Source organism: Phascolarctos cinereus, unplaced genomic scaffold, assembly GCF_003287225.1.
Source record: "Phascolarctos cinereus isolate Bilbo 61053 unplaced genomic scaffold, phaCin_HiC Scaffold_726;HRSCAF=1367, whole genome shotgun sequence".
In the NCBI taxonomy this organism is placed as follows: domain Eukaryota; kingdom Metazoa; phylum Chordata; class Mammalia; order Diprotodontia; family Phascolarctidae; genus Phascolarctos; species Phascolarctos cinereus.
Genome location: NW_027556098.1, coordinates 239,890,074 through 239,913,372, shown reverse-complemented (window position 1 = coordinate 239,913,372; position 23,299 = coordinate 239,890,074). Strand labels below are relative to the sequence as shown.

The following is a 23,299-nucleotide window of genomic DNA, read 5'->3' as shown; positions in this document are numbered from 1 at the left end:
AAAGCTTTGCAATTTGGTTAAATTCAGCATTATTAACAATTGCTTGTTTAAGAAAGGAATGCAACTTTAAGATTGAGGTGTTTGTAGAGAACTGCTGTTAGAAGTGCATTCAAGATCAGTAGGCCTAACACAAAAATTTCAATGTTTGATATATTGTCCTTGGTCAAAAGTAGCACAAATCAGTGTATGTGTGTGGGGGGTGTTGTTGTTTTTTTTGTCCCAGGTGTTAAAAACTTCAAAAGTATGAGAACTTCCAAATGTTGTCTAAGACTACCCAATTACATTTGACAGAATTTAGTCAATGCTTAAATTCATGATGATCTAGAGAAATGACACGAAAGTTTTTACATGTCACAACCTTGAAGCATGGAGAGTTACTGTGGTATTATGGAGAGAGTTTTAACCCAGGAATCAGTCTTCCTTATTTCTAAATTGGGCTCAAGTTTGGCCTTTGACACTGATTAGGTTCTTAACCTTAGTTAGGCCTCTCAGTTACTTAATCTATCAGGAGCCCAGGTATATAAGTGGCTGATATACATTAATGGAAAAAATAGAGAATTCTATTAGGGTTAGGGATTGGGTTAAGGAAAGGGATAGGCATAGGGATGGAGACAGGACCTGTGATTTCCTTTTATATAGGGAACTTCAGGTTGAGAAAACACCTTCTATTAATACAGATTGCACCTTCTCTGCAAGTTATAGACTTTTTTTTGGTTTTTTTGTTTTTAGGCAACTGGGGCTAAGTGACTTGCCCAGGGTCACACAGCTAGTGAGTGTCAAGTGTTTGCTCTGAGGCTGGATTTGAATTCAGGTCCTCCTGATTTCAAGGCCGGTGCTCTATCCACTGTGCCACCTAGCTGCCCCTGCAATTTGTAGACTTAAGAGATCTGCCTGAAGTAGTAGTTCTCAAAGTATGATCTAAAGATCCTTGGGGGTCCCTGAGACACTCTCATGGGATCCCTGAGGTCAAAATGATATCCATAATCATATAAGACATTATTCGCCTATTAAAATATTCCTCCCTTTTCCAACTACATATCTGTGTGTGGCCAGATTTTCTTTTTACGTTGCAACAAAAACAACATATGGCAATGTAGAAGGCAGAAGTAGATGAGAATCCAGGTGTCTTCTATTAAGTCAGACATTAAGGAGATTTGCAAAAACATGTAAAACAATGCTACTCTTTTCACTAGATTGCTTTTTTTTTGTTTTGTAAAATAGTTATTTGTCATAAAGATATACTATTTACTTCATTGTTTTAAATAAATTAAGTAAATATTTAAAATTTTTATCAGTTTTACTTTTAGTACTGTAAATATTAATAGATAAAATCTACATAAACAAAAGCTCAATTTTTAAGAGTATAAATTTAAGAGTAAGAATATAAATTTAAGAATATTTAAGAGTATAAAATTTTTTCAGAGTATAAATTTTTGAGAATATCTTGTGACCAAAATGTTTGGCAGCGTAGAGAACTAAAAGGTTAATTGAATTGCCCTGGGTCATTTATATATCAGTATATGTTAGATACATTAATGTGATCATCCCTCACCCTCACCTGAAAAAACATATTACTGTCAGACCATGAGAATTTATGATTTATCTATTACTCAGTGATAGAAATGCCTATCTGCCATATTTAGTCCACATGTGTTATTTAGTTTCCATGTACATTTTCTTTATCTAATTCCCTTTTCTGTCTGAAAGGGCTATATGAATGTGCCAATCTTGAGTATAAAGGAGAGAGAATTATTCTTTCTTCGGTCTCTCCTTGGGCCTATGGATGCCTTTTTCCAATTTCCTCAAAGCCTATGTGATATTAGAGAAAAGACCTTCATTGAATAGTTTTCAACAATATGTGATAAACCCTGGGCAAAGGAAGCCAGAGTATACCAACAAGAATTTCTGATGGTTGTGTTTTTGGACCTTCCTTACTTAATCCTTCCTTTTAGATCTATGTACCTGTGCCTGCAGAGGTGAGGAGGAGTCCTCTAATGCTTTAGAGGTAGGGACTGGGAGCAAAGGCTCTCTCCCCCACTGCATATTGACCATTACTGTTCCCTTCTATTTAGAGGAAGTATCCAGCTTATTAAATACTGATCATAGGATTTGGAGAATACAGGAAAGACAGAGTCCCTGACCTTGAAGCCATCTGTTCAATTATCTCAGACATCCTTGTTTCTATTTAGAGTACTCTTAAGACGTAAACAGTAAGACTGGTCAACGTATGAAGATAGTCTTTCAGGAAGTGGCTCCCAAGATACAGGTAAAAATTTGTTTCATCAGCCTTTCTATGTATGAGATACATAAGACAGCATCATTGCGCTACTATGGAAAGTAGGACATTTCTAGAACAAGTGACTGGCTAATTAAATCCATTTTTTTCAGAATGGAAGTGCTTTTAGTTTTTTCACTTCTGATATGGAGAGAAGAAATAAGAAATTGATTTTTCCTTGTTGTTGCAAAGCAAAAAGCTCACCAAATGGTGTTAGTCTAAGACTGACTACAGGTTATTAACCTTTTTACTTAAGCCATACTAATCTCCAGGCCTTAGCAAGGTTGTCAGTCTGGGGTAAAACATATGAATCTATTCCCCTCTTTTCTCCCCCAGCTCATTTCTGTATGAGTGAAATAAGGTTTAAATGATCAAATAGAGTCTGGAAGGGAAAAGACATGGTGGAGCCCTGGTTTAGTAAATTAAACTGAATGTCTAAGGTAGAGCAATTTGTGTGTCTAAAGGGGAAGGGCCAACTCAGGATTTGCCTTGGTAATAAGGTATTATGGGGAGGCAGGGAGGCTGAATCCCCCCAAGTCAAGTGGTACACAGTCAATAAGGAGACTTGGGAATCTGTTGCAACTCACTCACAGCCAGCTCGGGTTAGCATGGTGTAGTGAATAGTGCTGGGGACTTGGTGTCAGGAAGATCTGGGTTAAAATCCTGCCTCTGACACTAGTTGTTTGATCCTTGGGCAAATCACTTTACTTTTCTAACTTCAGTTTCAGTATAAAATGAGGATAGATGGTGGAGTAAGGTAGATAAAATGAGAATAATAAAGCTGGTGCTATTTCTGACACTTCACAGGTTGTTGTGAGACAAGGTATATATGTATACACATGCATACACATTCATGTATATGTATATATAAGGCATTGTGCAAACTATAAAACAGTAGATAAAAGTTACCATTATTAATTTTGTATTGTAACCTTGGTTTATGTCTTCAAGGTAAATTTATGCAAGTATGCATATGCTTATGAGGTAAATTTAGGGCTCCATTGGTAGCAATTTTGAAATGGCTGGTGCTTAGGACCCTCCTTAGAGAGCAGGCAGGATACTCTATTAATCAACTGGGGTTTTAAACTTCCAGTCCTGTGCTTGCAAAAGGCCTCTCTTTCTCTTGAGCAGTTCCCAATGCTCTTCCATAGTCTCACATCACAATGAGTGCCTGACAATACCCCCACAGTCACACAAATCATTCCTATCAAATGATCACCACCTCTCTACCCTTCTCTCTTCCACTCTCTTCACATCCTCCACAATCCATTTCCATTTGTAATTTTTCACCCTCCTCACATCCCTATTTAAGGGCTGATCTCATTAGTTTCATTTCTTTCCAAACCAGGAAGAGCTACAAATCCCAGAGGGCTTTGTGACCATCCCTATCTGGGACATACCCTATCTGGGTAAATTACATATGTATATGAATCTCGGGTCTGAGCCATCTCTTTCTCTGAGTCCATTTCTTTTAGTTCTTTAGTTACTGTTCAGTGACCAGGTTCTTCTTATGGAACTATGGGCCCTGGGGCAATTTTCTGAATTTGTTCTACCACTCTTACTCTACCACTTTTACTCTCATTCTGGTGAAGACTTCTAGAGCATAAGTGAAACAAGGCCAAATAATGCTGGATGTATGTAGGAAAAGAAATACCCAAGTTACCTTCTGTCATACAAATATAGGGCAGAGTTCAGGTGAAAGCCACATTGGAATGGGTTAGACTATTTTATTGATACCCAAACCTCAAACCAAGCACAGGAGTGTACAGTAATTCAGTCAAGCATCCTCTGTCCTTGCAGTCCCATGGGGTAGCACCTAGTGGGTGGTGGCCTGGATGAGAAGTGGGATGGGTCAAAGGCAGAGAGCTTCCCTCGTCATGGGGATACAGAGAGTTTTCAGACAAAGTGTCTACCATGGCAGCTGTCATGTCATTGGTAGGGCAATGGTGTCCAGAAACGTGGGCCAATAGCAAAAGCAGGATTTCTCAAAATTAACCAGGAAAGCCTACTCATGATGAGGTTTGATGGAATTATAATTATGCCATGTCAGCAAGCTTGCTGGAGAGTTTCAGCAGCTAGTTCTAACTAGAACTGGGGATGCTTTAAACCTTAAATACACCAGAGGACAGGGGACAATCTTAAGAGAATGGGACCACAGTCTCCTCTGTTTATTCAATCCACCCCCTGGTTCCACTATCCTGACCCACCTCAGCATAAACTGAACAGGAGATTCACTTCAGCCAATCAGACACCAAATGACAGAGGTAGTGTCTGTTGACTACAACTCAGGACGTTCTGGATCAACATTAATACTGTGACGATTAAGTTGAGCATTAGGGTAGTTAATTGTATAAAGCCTCTGAGTCATCTTCCCCAAGAGACTAGCCCAGACCAGAAGGAGAAATCCGATGGCTCTATCTGCTGGAACTTGGAGAGCCAGGTGGTTTGTTCAATCAGACTGAGACCTGTTAAAGACCTTAGCTTAAAAAGGTCAAGGTGTCCTACTGCGTCCAGGGCCATTTCCAGTCATCCTGATCTATATCTTGCCACTGGACTAAGATGGTTCCCAAGGAGAAAGTTAGGCTGGTGACTTTGCACAGCCCTCCCTCACTTAAATACAATTCACTTGCTAGTCAGGGCATCACCTCCCTGATGTCATGGACTTCTTTGAGAATGAAGGACAAACAACAACAACAATCTCTAATCTCCAGGGATTGTTTTACTTTTCCATTGGTATTCACCTAACAGTAACAGATGTTAAATAGGGCAAAGACATCTCTTTCACTAGCTAGCAAATTATCTAGGGCAATACATTCATCTAAAACCATCTGTGCCAAGGAATGAAGGCTTCTTTTTAAGGTACCTATGGCCTTATCTGTAGTAGGGCTTATCAGTTGACTGATAAGTTGAGGATCATGCATTCTACCCTCTATTCTCCTATCCAGGGTAGGAAGACCCTGACAAATCTGTGGAACCTAGTATTTGAAACATCTAGTTAGATTATAGAGACAGACCTTGAGCCAGCCAATGTAATAAGGATTCAGGAAGCCCTTGTGCATAGTGAATGACCTGGTTATTGAACCTAAGGGTAGAATCTTTATTAGGGACTAGTAGGGGGGAGACTATGACATTACAGAGAGACCCAGGTCCTTTATTCACTTGCCAGGATGGAGAACTTGCACTAAAACTAATGTTCTAGGAGGGGCATGCCCAGGCTGTTGGGGGAAGTGCCCTTCCCATTCACAAAGTCTGAGACTGAATAGTTACAAAGTTGGGAGAACTTGGTTGCATAGCCAAAATTCTGAACCTAGTTCTCCCCAAAGTTGAGGAGGAGGCATGAGTGGCAGAGGAATACACACTAGCCAGAAATATTGCTTAGTATAGCAGAGATGATGTTTGAACAGCAGAACTTAAAAAAGGTATATTCACTGCCATCAAAGTACTTACTAATGGTATCTACAATGACTTTCTCTATTCTAAAAAAAGTTGGTTTGTCTGCTAACCATCTGAAGACTGCCTACTTGGAAGTCATAACCTGCAGGTTAAATTCTCCTTTTGGAGGGGAGAACCCTAGGTGGAATTCAACGAAAAGCCTTAGACATGTCCATTGAGCGTTTCTGGGGCCAGGCTGTAATCACAGAAGGCCATAAGGTTCCTGATTAGTTCTGGTTTTGTGTAGAATCTCCTGGGAGACCCAGGCCAGGGTTGCCTCCAGGAGTATTGTGATCCTTAATGCCATCCTAATGGTAACATGAAGATGTAGTCACAAGTGGTGAGCCAGTGGAACAGGCTGCAAATCAGGTAAATCAAGAGAACCCTCAGGAGAAAGAGAAGGAGATAGAGGATAGTGTCTCTATCTCTTCCTATCAGTAGTTAGGTCCAGTCTGCTTAACCTGTAAGGAGAAACAAGCTGAAAAGAGACATGTACAAGACTTATTGCTCTCTTCCCCATTACTTTTTATCTGACTCATTTTTGAGGTCTGTTGGCTTCTAATTCTGCTAGTCTGTTCATCTTTTCTTCTCCTTTCATTATCTACAGGGTTTTTGCCTGTTCCTTGGTCCACCGTCTCCATAGAAATCTACCTGTTGCTCCTTTCAGCTTTCTATCATATTTATCCTCCCCCTCCCTGCCAAACACTATAGGATCTGACATATTAGTGGCAAATTCCCTGTGGCTTCCCCTGGCTGCAGATAAAGGGTTTGGGGAAAAATTTACAACTCTGGGGAAAGAAAACACTGTGTATGCTTTCCTTTTAAGAGTGACTATGAAGGTGACCAGGAGGGTTCAGAGCATCTAAGTTGGGTGTCAGTACCCCCAGCATTTGTGGAACCTGCCATACACAAAGTCCACTCTCTGGCTTACCGTGGTTTTGAAGGGGAAAAGAGAGGGGCATCTGGATGTGTATTTATATAACCAAGAACAGCTGTCCTCTTGATTATGAGCTTCAGTATTGGTTTCAAGAGTTCTTCCCCCTCTTCCACCTCCTCTTAGTGGGTTTGCAAGGAGACTAGTGAGGGGTGACAGCCTCTTTCTTGCAGTTGCTATGCTGAGAGTGAAGAATGCTCTTGGAAGTCTGTCAACCCAGGCTTTCAAGTTTTGCTTAGAGTCCTGTGTCTTTAAGGGTTGTGTGTGACATGGAATGCCCATATGATACCTTGCTATTTTACCCATTTCTGGGTAGTTGCTGATGTGAAAGTGGTCACTGTCACTGAAGATATAGTCAGGCCATCCCAGCTTGAGGCATATGTTCTTTCTTGGGGCATTGATGGAGATTTAGCATGCTCTCAAGGATGTCACAACCTAATGGGGGAGACAACTTGCAAATAATCATGTACAAACAAGCTATATATAGGATAAATTGAGGATAATCAACAGAGGAAAAACACTGGAATTAAGGGGGTTCAGGAAAAGCTTCCTGTATAAGTTAAGATTTTAGGTGGAGCTTAAAGAAAGCCAGGATGTGGAGATGAGGAAAAAGCATTTGAGGTATAGTGGACAGCCAGAGAAAAATGCCTAGATTCAAGAGATGGAGCATCTTGTTTAGGAAAAATAAGGAAGCTAGCGTCATTGTATTGCTGAGTGGGGAATGAGGAGAGGATGAGGGATGATGTAAGGTGTAAGAAGTATAGAAAGGTGAGGTGGGGCAGGTTATGAAGAGCTTTTCATGCCAAACAGAATATTTTATATTTGATCCTGAAGGCGATAGGAAGCCACTGAAGTTTATGGAACAGAGGAATGATTTGGTCATATCTGCACTTTAGGATGATCACTTTGGCAGCTGAGTGGTGGATAAACTATATGGGTTTCCATAGCCATTTAAATATATGAGAGACCTCTCCACAAAGAGTAGAAGATTCAAAGGAGCCCTCTCTTTTGTATTAAAGCTGCTATGTAGTCTTTTCCTGAGAGGAGGAGTCTCAGTTCTTTTAGCTCTTAGCCCTGGTTCTTTATGATTCAGGCCTCATAGGTAGCCAGCCAGAGAAGATCTTAAATAAAGTAGTTTTTTTTTTAACAGCTCCCCTCCCCCCCAGCTGACTGTCCTTTTGATTCAGTTCCTTTGCAATGTTTTCAATTCCTTTCAGCTTCTCAATCCAAGCAAGTCTTCCTAAGAGTTTCACTTAGCAAGACTAAAAGTGGTGGTGTAGAACTAGAAATCTTTTATCTTGTTTTCTTTCTAGCAACCAAGTTGCTGTCATATAAACTACATAGATTATATTCTAGACTGTTAGACTGGTCAAGGTGATCCTAGGTCCTGAAGGACAGTCCGAAAGGAGACAGGAAACCAGGCCAATAGACAGGATCCCAAAGAACAATGGAAAGACTGAATTTTTAGGGAATAGGGAAAATTTGTTATGGGAGATTTTTTGCTTTTGTTTTTAAATTACAGATTCTCCATTTACCTGGAGGTCTTAGATTAGAGATAAACCTTAGAGATAAAGATTTTTTTATTTTCTGTTTTATCAAACTTTAAAACTTAACTAGCTTAGTGGAATGGAAGTGGTCAAGTATGAAAAAAGTCCAGACTGAGACAAATTAAGGAAGCTCTTGAGAGAGGGAGACTTGTTAAAACTGATTAAGAATTCTTGTGATGAATCTCTGAAGAGAGAGAAAGTAGGGTTAAAATAAGCCCAAATGTGATAATTGGATAAAGAGAAGCCACATAGTACAGTAGAAAATATGTAGAACCTGGAATCAAGAGATCTGGGTTTGATCCCATCTTAGGCAGCTAGGTAGTGCAGTGGATAGAGCACTGGCCTTGGAGTCAGGAGAATCTGAGCTCAAAGCTGGCCTCAGATACTTACTAGCTGTGTGACTCTGGGCAAGTCATTTAACCCTGATTGCCTCAAAAAACTTGAATCAGTTACTGTGGGGAAAATACTTTATTTACTAATATTGTTTGAACCCAGATTTATGTGGCTATGGTGTGGTTTAGGGGTTCAGAGGTCCTGGGATCCCCAAATCACAACACATGGTTCCTGGCCAAAAGAATTCAACCCAAGCCTTCTTTCAGCCAAAGGCAAGGTTTATTAGAACATTGTCATATTGGGCAGACTCTTAAGGAACCCAAACATGAGTAAGCAGTGGTTATGAAGAGGTCTAGAGGTTTTGGGGTGCTGGGAACCCCAAGATCATGGTACTGGGCCCTGCCTGAAAAAATTCAACTCAAATCTTCCAGCCAGAGGAAAGGGTTGTTAGTGATAAATTACATAGGCCAGGTAACACCGTGAGGACCAGCTGGCATGACAAAGTCTCCACCTTGTGGGCATGAGATTCTCAGCCCCTGCATGAGGGCCAGAGTAGATCTTATATACTACAGTGACTTTGGGTGACCAGGGGAGGGTCTGGGAAAAGGGTGTGGGTGAGAATTCTGATTGGAAGGTCTGTGAGATCAATAGACAATGGGAATAGATAATGAAATCAAAAAGGTGGGGCTAGGGCTTTCAAAGGGAGATAAGGACTGGGACCTATAGAAAAATAGGAATCAGATTCCCTTTGGGGCAAGGAGCGAAGACCTTGGCTTGGGCCACACCCCATCAGTTAGATTATAAGAATCTAAGCAGTGGCTAGATTACAAGATTCCCAGCCCATGGCTAGATTTTAAGAATCTAAGCCTCTTAATGGAGACAAGGTGGACCTTATATACAGAAAGCCTGTGGGAGGGATCTAGCAGTGGCAAAGTAGTTTGGGGTGATGGGAAGAGGGGCCTAAGAAGATCTGGATGACAGTGGCCAATAAACTGGGGTGAACAGAACTCCTGGGACATGGATAATGGAGCCAGGGAAATGGCCAGTGGCCATAGGGAAGTAAAACAGTGGAGGGGAAGTTGGGTGTAGTCACAATAAAAGGCCAGTTGATGGGATTATAGCCTCAGGTGACACCAGAGATTTGGCCATGTGGGAAAGTTGAGGGTTTTTCTTTTCTAGGGCCCAGATCCCAACCCCATCAGCTAGACATTGTTTAACCCAGAATGTGAGATGTGGGTAGTAATGACCCCAGATTGCAGCACACCAGGCCCTTCTGTCCTCCACTATCTTGCAAAGTCTGTCCAAGCCTCATGTTCATTTCTTCCATGACACTATCCCCTCATCTAATCCTCTTCTTTCCCCTTCTCCTTTTGCCTTCAATCTTTCCCAATATCAGGGTCTTTTCCAATGAGTCCCATCTTCTAATTATGTGGACAAAGCAGTTTAAACTTTAGTTGCAGTATTTGATCTTCCAATAAATAGTCTGCATTTGATGCAGTTTAGGGGTTCAGGGATCCTGGAACCCCAAAAATCACAACATATGGATTCTGCCCAAAAGAATTTGACCTAAGCCTTCTTTCAGCCAAAGACAGTTTATTAGAACATCCATCATATTGGGCAAACTCTTAAGGAGTCTGAACATTATGAGTAAGCTATTGGCAGATTATAAGAATCCCAGCAGTGGCTAAATTATAAGAATCTGAGCATCTTAATGGAGACAACTTGGACCTTAATATACAGAAAGACTGTGGGAGGGACCTAGGAGTGGCCAGTAAGCTGGGGTGAACAGAACTCCTGGCACCTGGACCTTGTGACCAAAGGAGAATGGAGCCTAGCTAGGATTAAGGGTGGGAAATGTCTGGGGGCCATGGGGAGGTAAGACAATGGAAGACAGATTGGTTTAGCCACAATGAAAGGCCAGTTGATGGTATTATAGCCTCAGGCAAATGCCAGAGATTTGGCCATGTGGGTAAGTCTTGGGTTTTTTCTTTCTGGGGCCCAGATTCCAACCCCATCACATTGCTTTCTTTAAGTATGACTGATTTGATCTCCTTGCTGTCCAAGGAACTCTCAAAAATCTTCTCTCATGCCACAATTTGAAAACGTTGATTCTGTGGTGCTCAGTTTTCCTCATAGCCCAACTCTCAAAGCCATACATTGCTACTGGAAAAACTAGCTGTGACTATATGGACCTTTGTCCCTTTGTTGGCAAGGTGATGCCTCTGCTTTTTAGTATGTTGTTCAGATTTGCCATAGCTTTCCTTCCAAGGAGCAAGTATCTTTTAATTTCATGGCTGTGGTCACCATCTGCAGTGATCTTTGAACCCGAGAATAGAAAATCTGACACTACTTCCATTTCTTCTCCCTCTATTTGCCAGAAAGTGATGTGATCAAGTGCCAAGATCTTAGCTTTTTTGATGTTAGAATTTAAGCCAGCTTTTACACTTTCCTCATTTATCCTCATCAAGAGGCTTCTTAATTCTTTTTTGATTTTTGCTGTAATAGTGGTATTGTCTGCATGATGATATGAGATCTCAGATATGAGATTGCTAATGTTTTTCCTGGCAACCTTAATTCCAGTTTTTGATTCATCCAGCCTGGCATTTTGCATTAAGAGAAATTATTATTTTCTATTATAACCAATTATTAAATTAGGATTGAGGTTTTTTCCTTTCTATTTCCTCATTTAGGGAACAGTCCTTGTGGGTCAGTCAGTCTGAAGGACAGGGCTGATGATGAGATCGGCCTAATACTCTGGGAACACTCTCCTCAATCTCGGGAGGGACCCATACAACAAAGAGATTACTTCTGATTGAAGTGTAAATAGAGTCTAATCTAGGTGAATCCCAGCCCTAAAAGCATTAGGCTCAAGCCTTTGGAAACCCTATCCTTCCCCCTCCCTCACCCCCATTGTTCAATTTGAGTGGTCTGGGTGGAGATGAATGCCTTTGTCTAGATAGCTGGAGGCAGCTTAGTCTCATGATCAAGTCACTTCCTCTGCAGGGGGAACTGTCATTGATTGTTCACCAATCAGGGCTGATCTCTGCCTGTTGGGGAACCCATTTTTCCAAAAGTATTTAAGCATTGAGATCTCCATGCTATTATTTTTGGTTACCAAGAGAGACCGCTGACCATCAAGTTACAGATTATTTGCTAACCTAATTAATAAGCTGATTTTGGGATTTTCATTAGTCTCAGCATGATGTACTCTGCATATAAATTAAATAAGATGGCAATATACAGCCTTATAGTATTCCTTTTCCAATCTTAAACACCAGTTTTTCCATCTTTGGTTCTGACTGCTGCTTCTTGTAAGTTCCTCAGGAAACAAGTAAGATGATCTGGTATTCTCATCTCTTTGAGGACTTGCCACATTTTGTTGTGATACATACAGTCAAAGGCTTTAATGTAGTCAATGAGGCAGAAGTAAATGTTTTGCTGCAACCCTCCCTGCTTCCTCCATAATCCAGCAAATGTTGGCAATTTGGTCTCTGGTTCCTCTGACTCTTTGAAAACTAGCCTTCTCTTCTGGTAATTCTTGGTTCATTTATTGGTGAAGTCTTGCTTGCAAAATCTTAAGCATAACTTTGCTGGCATGTGAAATGAGTACAATTGCTAGGAAATTTGAACATTCTTTGACATTGTCCTTCTTTAGGAATGAGACATAAACTGATCTTTTCCAATACAGAGTAGCTGGATGCAACAGTTCAACATCATCTTTTAGGAATGCTTCCTAAGGAGCATTTGACTTCATTCTCCAGATCTATGGATCTATATGGATCTAGATCAGTAACCATACCATCATGGTTATCAGTGATGTTAAGATCTTTATTGTATAGTTCTTAGTCCCACCTCTTCTTAATCTCTTCTACTTCTGTTAAATCCCTACTATTTTTGTCTTTTATTATGCCCATTTTTGCATGAAACATTCCCTTGATAGCTCTAATTTTCTTGAAGAGATCTGTCTTTTCCATTCTATATTTTCTTTTACTTCTTCCTATTACTCATTTAAGAAAACTTTCTTATCTCTCCTTGCTGTTCTCTGGAATTCTGCATTAATTTGTGTATTTCTCTTTCTCCTTTACCTTTCACTTTTCTTCTTTCTTCAACTATTTATAAAGCCTCATCAGACAGTCATTTTGCTTTCTTGTTTCAGGTCCACCCAAAACACTTGTATTTTTGGCTTTTCCCAAATTTTATTGAATACTTAAATTTACCTGCTCATGTGATGGGGTTGGGATATGGGCCCCAGAAAGGAAAAACCCTGGACTTTCCCACTTGGCTAAATCTCTGGCATTTCCCTGAAGCCATAATCCCATCAACTGGCCTTTCATTGTGGCTACACCCAATCTCCCCTCCATTGTCTTATTTCCCTATGGCCCCTGGCCATTTTCCACCCTTAATCCTAGCTAGGCTCCATTCTCCCTTGGCCACAAGGTCCAGGTCCCAGGAGTTCTGTTCACCCTAGCTTACTGGCCACTCCTAAGTCCCTCCCACAGTCTTTCTGTATATAAGGTCCATCTTGTCTCCATTAAGATGCTTAGATTCTCATAATCTAGCCACTGTTTATCCATGTTCAGACTCCTTAAGAGTCTGCCCAATATGATGGATGTTCTAATAAACCTCATCTTTGGCTGAAAGAAGGCTTGGGTAGAATTCTTTTAGACAGGACACATATGTTGTGATATTGGGGTCCCAGCACTCCTGAACCCCTAAACCACATCACATGTACATCTTAAGCAACATCAAAAAAACTGTCGTTTTTGGAAACTGCTTATTTTCTGGCTTCTCAGTTTGTACCCTTGTTTGAACTCAGAATCTCAGAGACTTGAGGGAGCCATACTTTTTCCTAGCTCTCTCTCTTTCCTTTGCCAAATGACTTAAAAAAATTCTTTCTAAACCCTTTTTTAGGTTTGGGTTAGTTCTCAACTGACATTACTTAATCTACCTGAGCTGTAGATCATAGGTATATTACTTTATATCATGATTATGATGAAAAGTTCTATGTGAATGATGAGGTTTAGGACAGGGGCAAAGGAGCATCTGAATAAGATTAAAAGGTTGGCTAAGGTTTTCAAAGGGAGATGGGGGCTGGGGCCTGTAGATAAATGGGAGCCAGATACCCTTTGGGGCAAGGGGTGAAGACCTTGGCTTGGGCCACACCCCATCAGCATGATCCGGCCTACAATTTAGAAATGTCAATTTCAAAGTTGTATGGAGAATGAATTGGAAAAGTAGGAGACTGGATGAAAGGACAACAATTAGGAGGTTTAGGGGTACTGTGACCCCAAGATCATGACACATGGGTCCTGCCCAAAAAAATTTGACCCAAGCCTTCTTTCAACAAAGACAAGGTTTATTAAAGATCCGTCATATTGGCCAGACTCTTGAGGAATCTGAGCACCTGTGAGGTATTGGCTAGACTGTAAAAATCTGAGCAGCTTAACAGAGACAAGACGGACGTTTTATCTATCTATCTATCTATCTCTATCTATCTATCTATCTATCTATCTAGAAGGACTGTGGGAGGGACCTAGGAGTGGCCAAGTAGTTTGGGGTGACTAGAGGAGGGGTTTAAGGAGGATCTGGATGGGAGTGGCCTGTAAACTGGAGTGAACAGAATGCCTGGGACCTGGACTATGTGGCCAAGGGAGAATGGAGACTAGCTAGGAGTAAGGGTGGGAAATGGCAGGGGGCCATAAGGAGGTAAGAAAGTGGAGGGCTAGTCTAGGTTAAGGGTAACAGAATTGGGAGATGGGGTATAACCACAATGAAAGGCCAGTTGATGGGATTATAGCCACAGGCAAAATCCAGAGATTTGGTCATGTGGCAAAATCCAGGGTTTTTCCTTTTTGGGCCTAGATCTCCTCATCATGAATTTGGCTTTTTATTGTTATTACCTAGTGACTGGCCTAATAAACTTGGCCCATTTTTACTTAATATCTGAAGCTACATATATTCAAAGTAGACAAAACACTACAACTGCCCGCTACCTTTTGCTTGGACAATTATTTTAAGACCTCCTAACTGGTGTCCTTTCATCCAGTCTCCTACGTTTCCAATTCATTCTCCACACAACTTCGAAATTGACATTTCTAAATTGTAGGCCGGATCATGCTGATGGGGTATGGCCCAAGCCAAGGTCTTTGCCTCTTGCCCCAAAGGGAATCTGGCTCCCATTTATCTACAGGCCCCAGCCCCTCATCTCCCTTTGAAAACCTTAGCCAACCTTTTAATCTTATTCAGATGCGCCTTTGCCCCTGCCCCAAAAAGGAATCTGGCTCCCATTTTAGGTTCCTTATCAACTCTCCTTGTCAACTCCCCTTATTTCCCTTTGAAATCCCTAGCTCCACCTTTTTGATCTCATTCAGATGCCTTTCAGTTCCTTCATTATCTATTCCCATTGTCTATTCAATCTCTCAGACATTCCAATCAGAATTCTCATCCAGACCCTTTTCCCAGACCATTTTCCCAGACCCCTCCTCTGGCCACCCAAAGTCACTTTAGTATATAAGATCTACCCTGGCCCCCATTCAGAGGCTGAGAATCTCATACCCAAAAGTCTGAGACTTTCTCATGCCTGCTCGTCCTTACGGCCATCACCTGGCCTCTGTGTTTTATCACTAATAAACCTTTCCTCTGGCTGGAAGAAGATTTGAGTTGAATTCATTCAGGCAGGGCCACCCGGCATTGACATCTCGGGGTTCCCCCAGGAGCACCCCCAAACCTCTATACCTCTTCAATGCCACTTTTCTGCTCAGGAAGATTAGTAGCTCGTCTATCACCTTTAGGATAAAATATAAACTTTTGTGTTTGGCAATTAAAATCTTTCACAATCTGTCTCCAACCTATTTTCCCAGGCTGATAATACATCACTACCCCTCAAGCATACTAATCTCTAGTCAAAATAAGCCTACTTGTTTCTTCTGGTACCTGATATTCCATCTACTGTTTTTATATCTTTTCACAGGTTACCTTCCGTGAATGGAAAGGATTTCATCACCTTTGCCTCTTTGAAACCACGAGTACTCAGCTTATCTCACCTAAGAGACCTTTCTGGATTCCTATACTTGTTAATATTCTGCCACAAATGACTAATTATTTAATTTGTATGTATCCTGTATGTATTTTATTTCTGAATGTATTGTATTGCTCTAGGTTTTACTTTTCTGTTTGTATCCCTTGTGACTAACACAGGCATTTGATGAATGTTTGTTCATTAATTTGTGACAATATCCTGGGATCTGTTTGAGTTATCCAGCTGGAGGAAAGGGGTGGGTTTTGTCTCTCATATTCTCCTCTATATGGAAGGAAAAAGAGATATCAGAGTTTTAATTATCTATAACCCCAGGAATATTGCTTTATTCTGAATTTGATGTTAATAATTAAGCCTTAGTCTTTTTTTTTTAATTTTTTTTAGGCAATTGGGGTTAAGTGACTTGTTTAGGGTCACACAGCTAGTAAGTGCCAAGTGTTTGGTCTGAGGCCGGATCTGAACTCAGGTCCTCCTGACTTCAAGGTGGGTACTCTATCCACTGCACTACCTAGCTGCCCCCAAGCCTTAGTCTTTATAAAATAACCTGGTTAAGTTACATCTACATGCTTAGAAACCTTAATGCAACTCTTAAAACAGATGGATATTTCATTTTCTGTAACTTTGACACGTGAATAAAAATTGATTGCCAATAAACTGAGGAAAGCTGAGGTTGTACACCCTACAGAGAACAATCAAACTTGAATTATAGCATCTTGATTAGATTCTTCAGATTTAGAAATTCTGCATCAAGGGTGCATCAAAATGCTTCCACCCAAGTTAGATAAGGCTCTAAAGGATAAATCACTGAACGATTTAAAAGTGGTCAAAGCATTTTCTGGTTCATAGATTTGCATAGCAATACTTCAGTGAATCTGGAATCTCACTGATACATATATTGCCTCCAACAATTCAGATCATAGCCCAACCATGTCTTCCCATATTGTGTGACTTAATGGAAAAGAAGTTTCAGTTCTTTTACTTAAACAGAACTCTTCCCCCACCATTTTACTAATAAATAAAATTGAATTTTCATTTACAATAAAAAACCGATTATTTAATAATAAAACAACAGGTAAGCTAGTTTATTGAGCCCTCCCCCTCCCCACTGAGGGGCCTTTCTTAGCTCTAGAGTGCAGCCTCCAGGCCACATGTGGTCTTCCAAGTCCTTGGGTGTGGCCTTTTGACTGAGTCCAAATTTTACAGAACAAATCCCCCTTAATAAAAGGATTTGTTCTGTGAAGTTTGGATTCATTCAAAAGGCTGCTCTTGAGGACCTAGGGGGCCACATATGGCCTCGAGGCCATAGGTTCTCCACTCTTGCTCTAGACCCATGCATGTGCAGCCCTGGGGGAGTTGGACCACATGAAAGAAGGGTCAAACTTTCTTATTGTCTTTGGCCCTTTACACCACTACCTTAATATTCTGGGGGAAAATTACTTAAAGTTTAGGTTTAGAGGACAGGGGAATCTATATCTGTAAATCAAACATGAGATATCTATTTCCTCTAAACAAAGGAAAAGCTTAATACTAAGACTTATTTCTTAAAATTTTCTTTTCAAGCAAAGATTAGCTCTTCCCCCCTCCTACTTCCCTCTCCTCCACCCCCACCCCCACCCACTGAGAAATCAAGAAAGACAAAATCTCTGTTACAAACATGTATGGTCAAGCAAAAGAAATTTTTGCATTGACCATGTCTAAAATATAATGTCTTAATCGGCACTCTTGAGTCCATCACCTCTCTGTCAGGAGAAGGGCAGCAAGTTTCATCATGAGTACTCAGGAATTGTGGTTGGTCGTTATGTTGATCAGAGTTCCCAAATTTTTATACACACACACACACACACACACACATTTATCTCCTTCTGCATTCTGAGTCCTTTAGCTCTCTATCAGGAGGTGAGTAGCACATTTTGTCATTAGATATCTGGAATCCTGGTCATCCTTTCACTGATGAATGTTTAGCATAATAGTAACCCATCACATTTATACACCATAGCTTGTTCATCCATTCTCCAATTTGTGGATCCCCTCAGGTTCCCATTCTTTGCCACCTGAAAAAGAGCTATGAATATTTTCCATATCCTTAGAATTTTTTTCTCAGAACTAATCATTTCCTTAATCTGCTTTCCCTCTTATTCCCTTTCTTCTCTTTCCTCTTTCTGGTGACATAGATTAGATTAGCAGATAGGTGACAAAAGTGGCAATGGCAGATAGAAGACATAAGTGACATTGGCACATTGGTGACAAGGGTGACATTCATATTGGTGAAATTGGTGAATTTGTCAGTAGGTGATATATATAGATAGGTGAAAAAATTGGCATTGGCATTCAGGTGTTGGCAGATAGGTGACAGCTGGCATTTAGGGACAGGTGACATAGGTGACATTGCCTCATAGGTGACATGGGTGACATTAGCACATTGATGACATTTGTAGATAAGTGACATGTATAGTTGACAAAAGTGACATTTACAAGACATAAGTAGCATTTACATATAAGTGACATAGGCCACATTTGCAGTTATATTACATGCTACCTGACATGACAGAGACAAAGAAGTCATCTATGGGGGGTGAGGGTGCGAAAGATATGTTACCCGCGTGTCACCACTAACCTGCATCATCAAAGTGGCACAATCACCTGTGTCACTTTCTTTCCTTATTTCAACTACTAGTGCCTTCTCTTCTAAGGTTACCTCCCACATCCTTCTAGTTCTGATCTCCATCACATCTGGGACTGGATTTGAACTTGGATCTTTGTGACTCCAAGCCTGGTGCTCCATCCACTTTGCCACATAGCTGCTCCTTTAATGAGGCTTTCCTTGTTGATGGATCTTTAAATCCCTGGGTACAAAGTATGATCCTCCCTGCCTCACCTACCTACTTTTACTGGCATCTCGTCCCCCAAGGTGCATTGGGGTTGATTTCCTTATGAGATGTTTTAAAGAAGTGAAGGCTGGGAGACAGTGGGGCAGGGGAAATATTTCTTTGCTACCCACTTTCTATGGAACTTTGGTCAAGTCTTATAGCTCATCCAACTAACCAGAAAGTATTTATTAGGTGCCTGCTATGTGCCAGGCACTCTGCTTGGAGATGAAGATACAAGTACAAAGAATGAAACAATCTTTACTCATAATGAGTTTATTTTCTAATGGGTGACCCAAAATTTGTGATTCAAATGTTTAGCTTAGAAAAGAGAAGAAACTGGATCCCAAAAACGGTCAATGATTTGTCCAAAGTCCCCTAGCTAGTGTTTTTCATTCTTTCAAGCTACAATTCTCTAATAGGAAGGTTTGTATGGGAGAGGATTAGAGTAAGGACTGACAGAGTCTTTTAACAATTATCAAGATGTCAGAGCAAAACTCAAGGGCTATGTGTGTCTTCCGATTGGCCTGACTTCACATTATGACAATCCTGATTAGTCCACATTTTAGTGAAGCAGTGGGTTAAGAGTCATCTCATCTCTTTTTTATTACTTTCTCTTTGGGAGGGGGGAGTAATACTCAAGGGGTAGGATTAGTCTGTACACGTGGGTGCAGTCTTCAAGAGCTTTGAATCAACTTGAATTTGGGATAAGTGGGGAGTGGGTGAGATTAAGAAGGTAGATAATAGGAGGGTGGAGGCTTAATTCACAACATAACTGACCCTGAGTGGAGGTAATTACAAAACAAAAGCCTAAACTTTAGGCAAATGTCTCTGAGACTAGGTGAAGGGTGGAGTTATGAAGGCTAGGAGTTTGCACTTACTAGGCATGGGAGAGTATTAAATCCACGCCAGCTCAACTTTTAAAAGTATAATTAAAATCAATTTTCAATTTTATACCACCCAGAATTATAATTAGTGAATACCCCAATTTTCCGGATCTTAGAAAACTGGCAAATTTTTTCTCTCTCTTAGGCTGTAATTATATGCAGTACTTGATTTTTCCTGTATATGCTTTCCTTACAAATCAATTTCTTTCAAGATCATTTGAAGGTTCTTTTTGAGAGCTCCTTTTACAGACCTCTGCAGTTGTTGATTTGTATAATGTTTTAAGTACTGTTACCTAGTTTACTAAATCCTGTTCAAGTACCTTTATTGAGACTTATATGGGAAGGTTGGAGTTTGTGTCACTGAAACGACGGTGCCTAGTTGAGAAATTTGTTTTCTCTTTTGCTTAAACGGACTTGGATAGTTTGCCTTAATGTAAGCTCTTTAAGCTCAGCAAGTCCAAAAGGTAAATGTTGCCTCCTTCCCTGGAAGTCCCAAGTAATCAAGCCTTGGTGCGTAATTCCTCTTTTAAAGAAGCTTTACATTTCCTCAGGGCTTATTTGACCTTGACTGCTATTTTCTCTGAATCTACTTGTTCTATTATTGGGTGAGTTTGGAATTTCATTAGGATTGCTTTAGATGCTGAGGTTCCCAAACTTATTTGGCCTACTGCCCCTTTTCAAAAAAAATTACTCAGCACCTTCCTGGGTTAGGTTAGGTTAACCCTTCACCCTTATTTTTATTCAACCACTCACAACTGCACCAAAGGCCACTAACTCCCCCCGCCCCATCATTCCAGTCCTCTTTGGGGGGTATCACTCATTTGGGAACCTATGCAGCATTAAGCTCAAATTCACCTTTAGACACTTCCTAGTTGTATGACTCTGGGCATACTTAACCTCTGTCTGCCTCAATTTCCCAAACTGCAAAATGGGGATAATAATGGCACCTACCTCCCAGGATTGTCATAAGGATCAATAGAGATAATGCTTGTAAAGTACTTATATGTCAATGCCTGGCACATGATAGGTGCATTAATGATGTTTATCCCTTTCCCTTTATCCCCTTTTATTCCTTGTAATATTAGGGATATACTGGGGGAAATTTCTGATGGCCTTTGGAATAAGGATGAAGAAATTTTCCTGGACCTCTGATCCAGGTAGTGTGTGCCCTACATACTAAAAAAATTTTGTCCGTATCCTGGGTGGATGATCTTATGTGCTGATGGAATCATATAAGAGTTTTCACTCAAGAGGATTTCCTACTTTTTTTTTTATTTAGGATTTTATTTTCCCCCAGTTACATGTAAAGACAATTTTTAACATTTGTTTTGAAAACTTTGAATTCCAAATTCTCTGTCTCCCCCCATTGAGAAGGCAAGCAGTTGGATATAGGTTATATGTGTGTAGCCATGCAAAACATTTCCGTCATAGTCACGTCGTGCATGAAAACATAGGCCCCCCCCCAAAAAAAAAACAAGTCAAGAAAAATAAAGTAAAAAATGTATGCTTCAATCTGTATTCAAACATCATCAGTTCTTTCCCTGGGGATCAATAGCATTTTTCATCATAAGACTTTCAGAGCTGTCTTAGGTTGTTGCATTGTTGAAAATAGCTGTTATTCACAGTCAATCATTTTACAATATTGCTATTACTTTGTTCACAGTACATTTCACTTTGCATCAGCTCAGGTAAACCTTTCTAGGTTTTTCTGAGAACATCCAATTCATCATTTCTTATAGCATAATAGTATTCCATCATAATTACATATTCATATGTTCAGCCATTCTCCAGTTGATGGGCATCTCCTCAATTTCCAATTCTTTGTGAATGGGATGTCCCAGTGAAGTCTCCTCAGTGTAATTAAGGTTTGGGATAAGGCTGAGTGGGATGGGGGGTCCCATGAAAAACTTCTTAGAAGAATAAATAAAAATTGCATTAGACTCAAGGCAGGCATAGCAGCCTGACAGGACTAAGTTTCAATTTACTAGAAATCACCTGATTTATGGGAATTCAACCCCAAGTACCACCCCCCCCCCCCATGCCATTGTTCAGGAGTTAAAGTTTGACAAGCCTGAAACTCCTGAGGAAGCCCCCCCCCTGTATTTTGTTGATGCACCTGTTGCTATATTTCGGTCATGGTGACCTGGCTATACAGTACAGTGTCTAGCTTGACTGCACATCTTTAATTGCTTCTTTGGTATTACTTCAGCAAACTAAGAAATATAGATATGTATATTGCATTCATTGTTTTGTTTTCAGTTTCTATGGTACATTGAGACCATGAGCCAAATAGTGGACAGTTGGTGGGAGAGCGGAATTTGCCCATTAGGGCTGTTTAATCAGGTCCTTTGCTCCTGTACTTTGTTTCCCCTCATCAGATCATCCTGGTGGAGGGACACCCAAATCTTGAGATTTGAAATAATAATAATAATAATACTAATTATAAATTAACTTTCTGTTTCTCCTCGGATACCTCTGTGTGTTTTTTAATTTGAGTGGCATCCCACACAGTTTGGTGCGTTGGCTGGGAAATAAGCCTCTTAGGAGTCGACCCTCTCTACGGGCTGAGAGCACGTGCCCACTGACCATTTTTCTTGGTGGCTCTCAGACTTGGGGATCGGTCTCCCTCCTGAGCAGCAGATGTCCCGAAGAGAGGAACTTGTAGGAATAGAAACTTAAAATAAAAGAAAAGAAAAGACAGAGCTCCAACAGTGGTAGTGTGGTGCAAGTGTAAAACTCCGGGAGTGGAGAAAGCAGTCACGTAAGTTATATATACCTGCTGCAGAACTTGTGGGTCTTTGGGATAGATCCCTGGAGAAATCCCTGGAGAGGCGCTGACAAATGAGTGCTCTGGTGACTGAGGGAACCTGAGGACATGCCAGAACTTATGAGTCTTTGGGATAGGATGGATTATCCCTGGAGAGACACCGACAGGTGAGCACTCAGGTGACTGAGGGAAGGGAGTGAGGGGTGACCTTTCCCTGAGGGCCTAGGGCTAGGTCTTGAATAAGTAAATTACCTGAGAGGGCCTAAGGTGAGGTCCTAAGGAAATTAAAATGGGTAGTGTGCAGTCTAAATTTGGGACCACTGAGCGGAAAGGAAGGTATACCAAGAAAATAGTCCCTGAGGGAATAAGCTTTAGAATTGGAATGAACCACCAAAATATAAAGGGGACGATAAAAGAAAATGGTTAAATATGATATGACGATTTGAGGATTTTACAGCAATTTGTTACATGTCTAATTTCTGTTGTTTGTTTGTGTGTATGATTGAGCATCTGTGTGTGTAATCTGATCCTTTGCAATCAGGCAGCCGATTTGTTCCTCTCCCCTCCCCCTTCCTCCCTGGTAATAGCAGCCTTAGAGGGGTGGGATGGATGGGAGATAGAAAAAGAGAGAAAAATACTTTATAGTGTGAATAGAGGTTTTGAAAGTAAAAAGGTTTGAAACTCTTGAAGAATTGTTGGAAAATAGTTTCTTCCTCTCTCCCACATTCCAATTTTGGCCAAATTGTTGAATGTAGAAGAGAGAGAGGAGGAGAGAAAAATCAGATCAAGAGGAGGCAGGCTAAATAAGTTTTTAACCATTTCCTGCCTTACCTAAAAGAGAAAAGTTTTTGTGTACCAGAACACAAACAAAAGGTAATTTATGGGCAGCTGGGAGCTGTGCCGAGTGTTTTTTTGGGTTTGGTAGCTGCCAAGAAAATGAAATGTAATGTTCAGAATTTATTACACTGTAAATTGGGAAAATGTAAGGATCAGAACAGAAGTTTACCAATTTTCAATTGTATTAGTTATGTTGCTGGAAGGGCAATTTCTTTTATAATCTGGAATATTAAATTAATTGTGAAATCAGAAAAAAGAGAAAAAGAAATGAATCTGGCTGTTGGGGCATTTTATACTATCCTGTTTTGTAATACTTCCTTTTAAGTATTGTAATTTAAGAAAGCATAAAATTTCCAAATTTTGTTTTTATTTTAAAGGGAATTTTTA

General features: G+C 40.5%; 1 protein-coding gene across 1 annotated transcript in view; it reads left to right on the top strand.

Annotated features, from left to right (window-relative positions):
* The window catches only part of ARL6IP6 (ARF like GTPase 6 interacting protein 6), a 106,776-nt gene extending 90,565 nt beyond the window's left edge, over nt 1-16,211 (top strand). Inside the window, exon 4 of the mRNA XM_020970329.2 lies at nt 15,492-16,211. Within this exon, the coding sequence (XP_020825988.1) occupies nt 15,492-15,615 (124 nt within the window). The 3' untranslated portion in view covers nt 15,616-16,211. The remainder of the gene's footprint in view (nt 1-15,491) is intronic.
* Nucleotides 16,212-23,299: the final 7,088 nt, after the last annotated feature.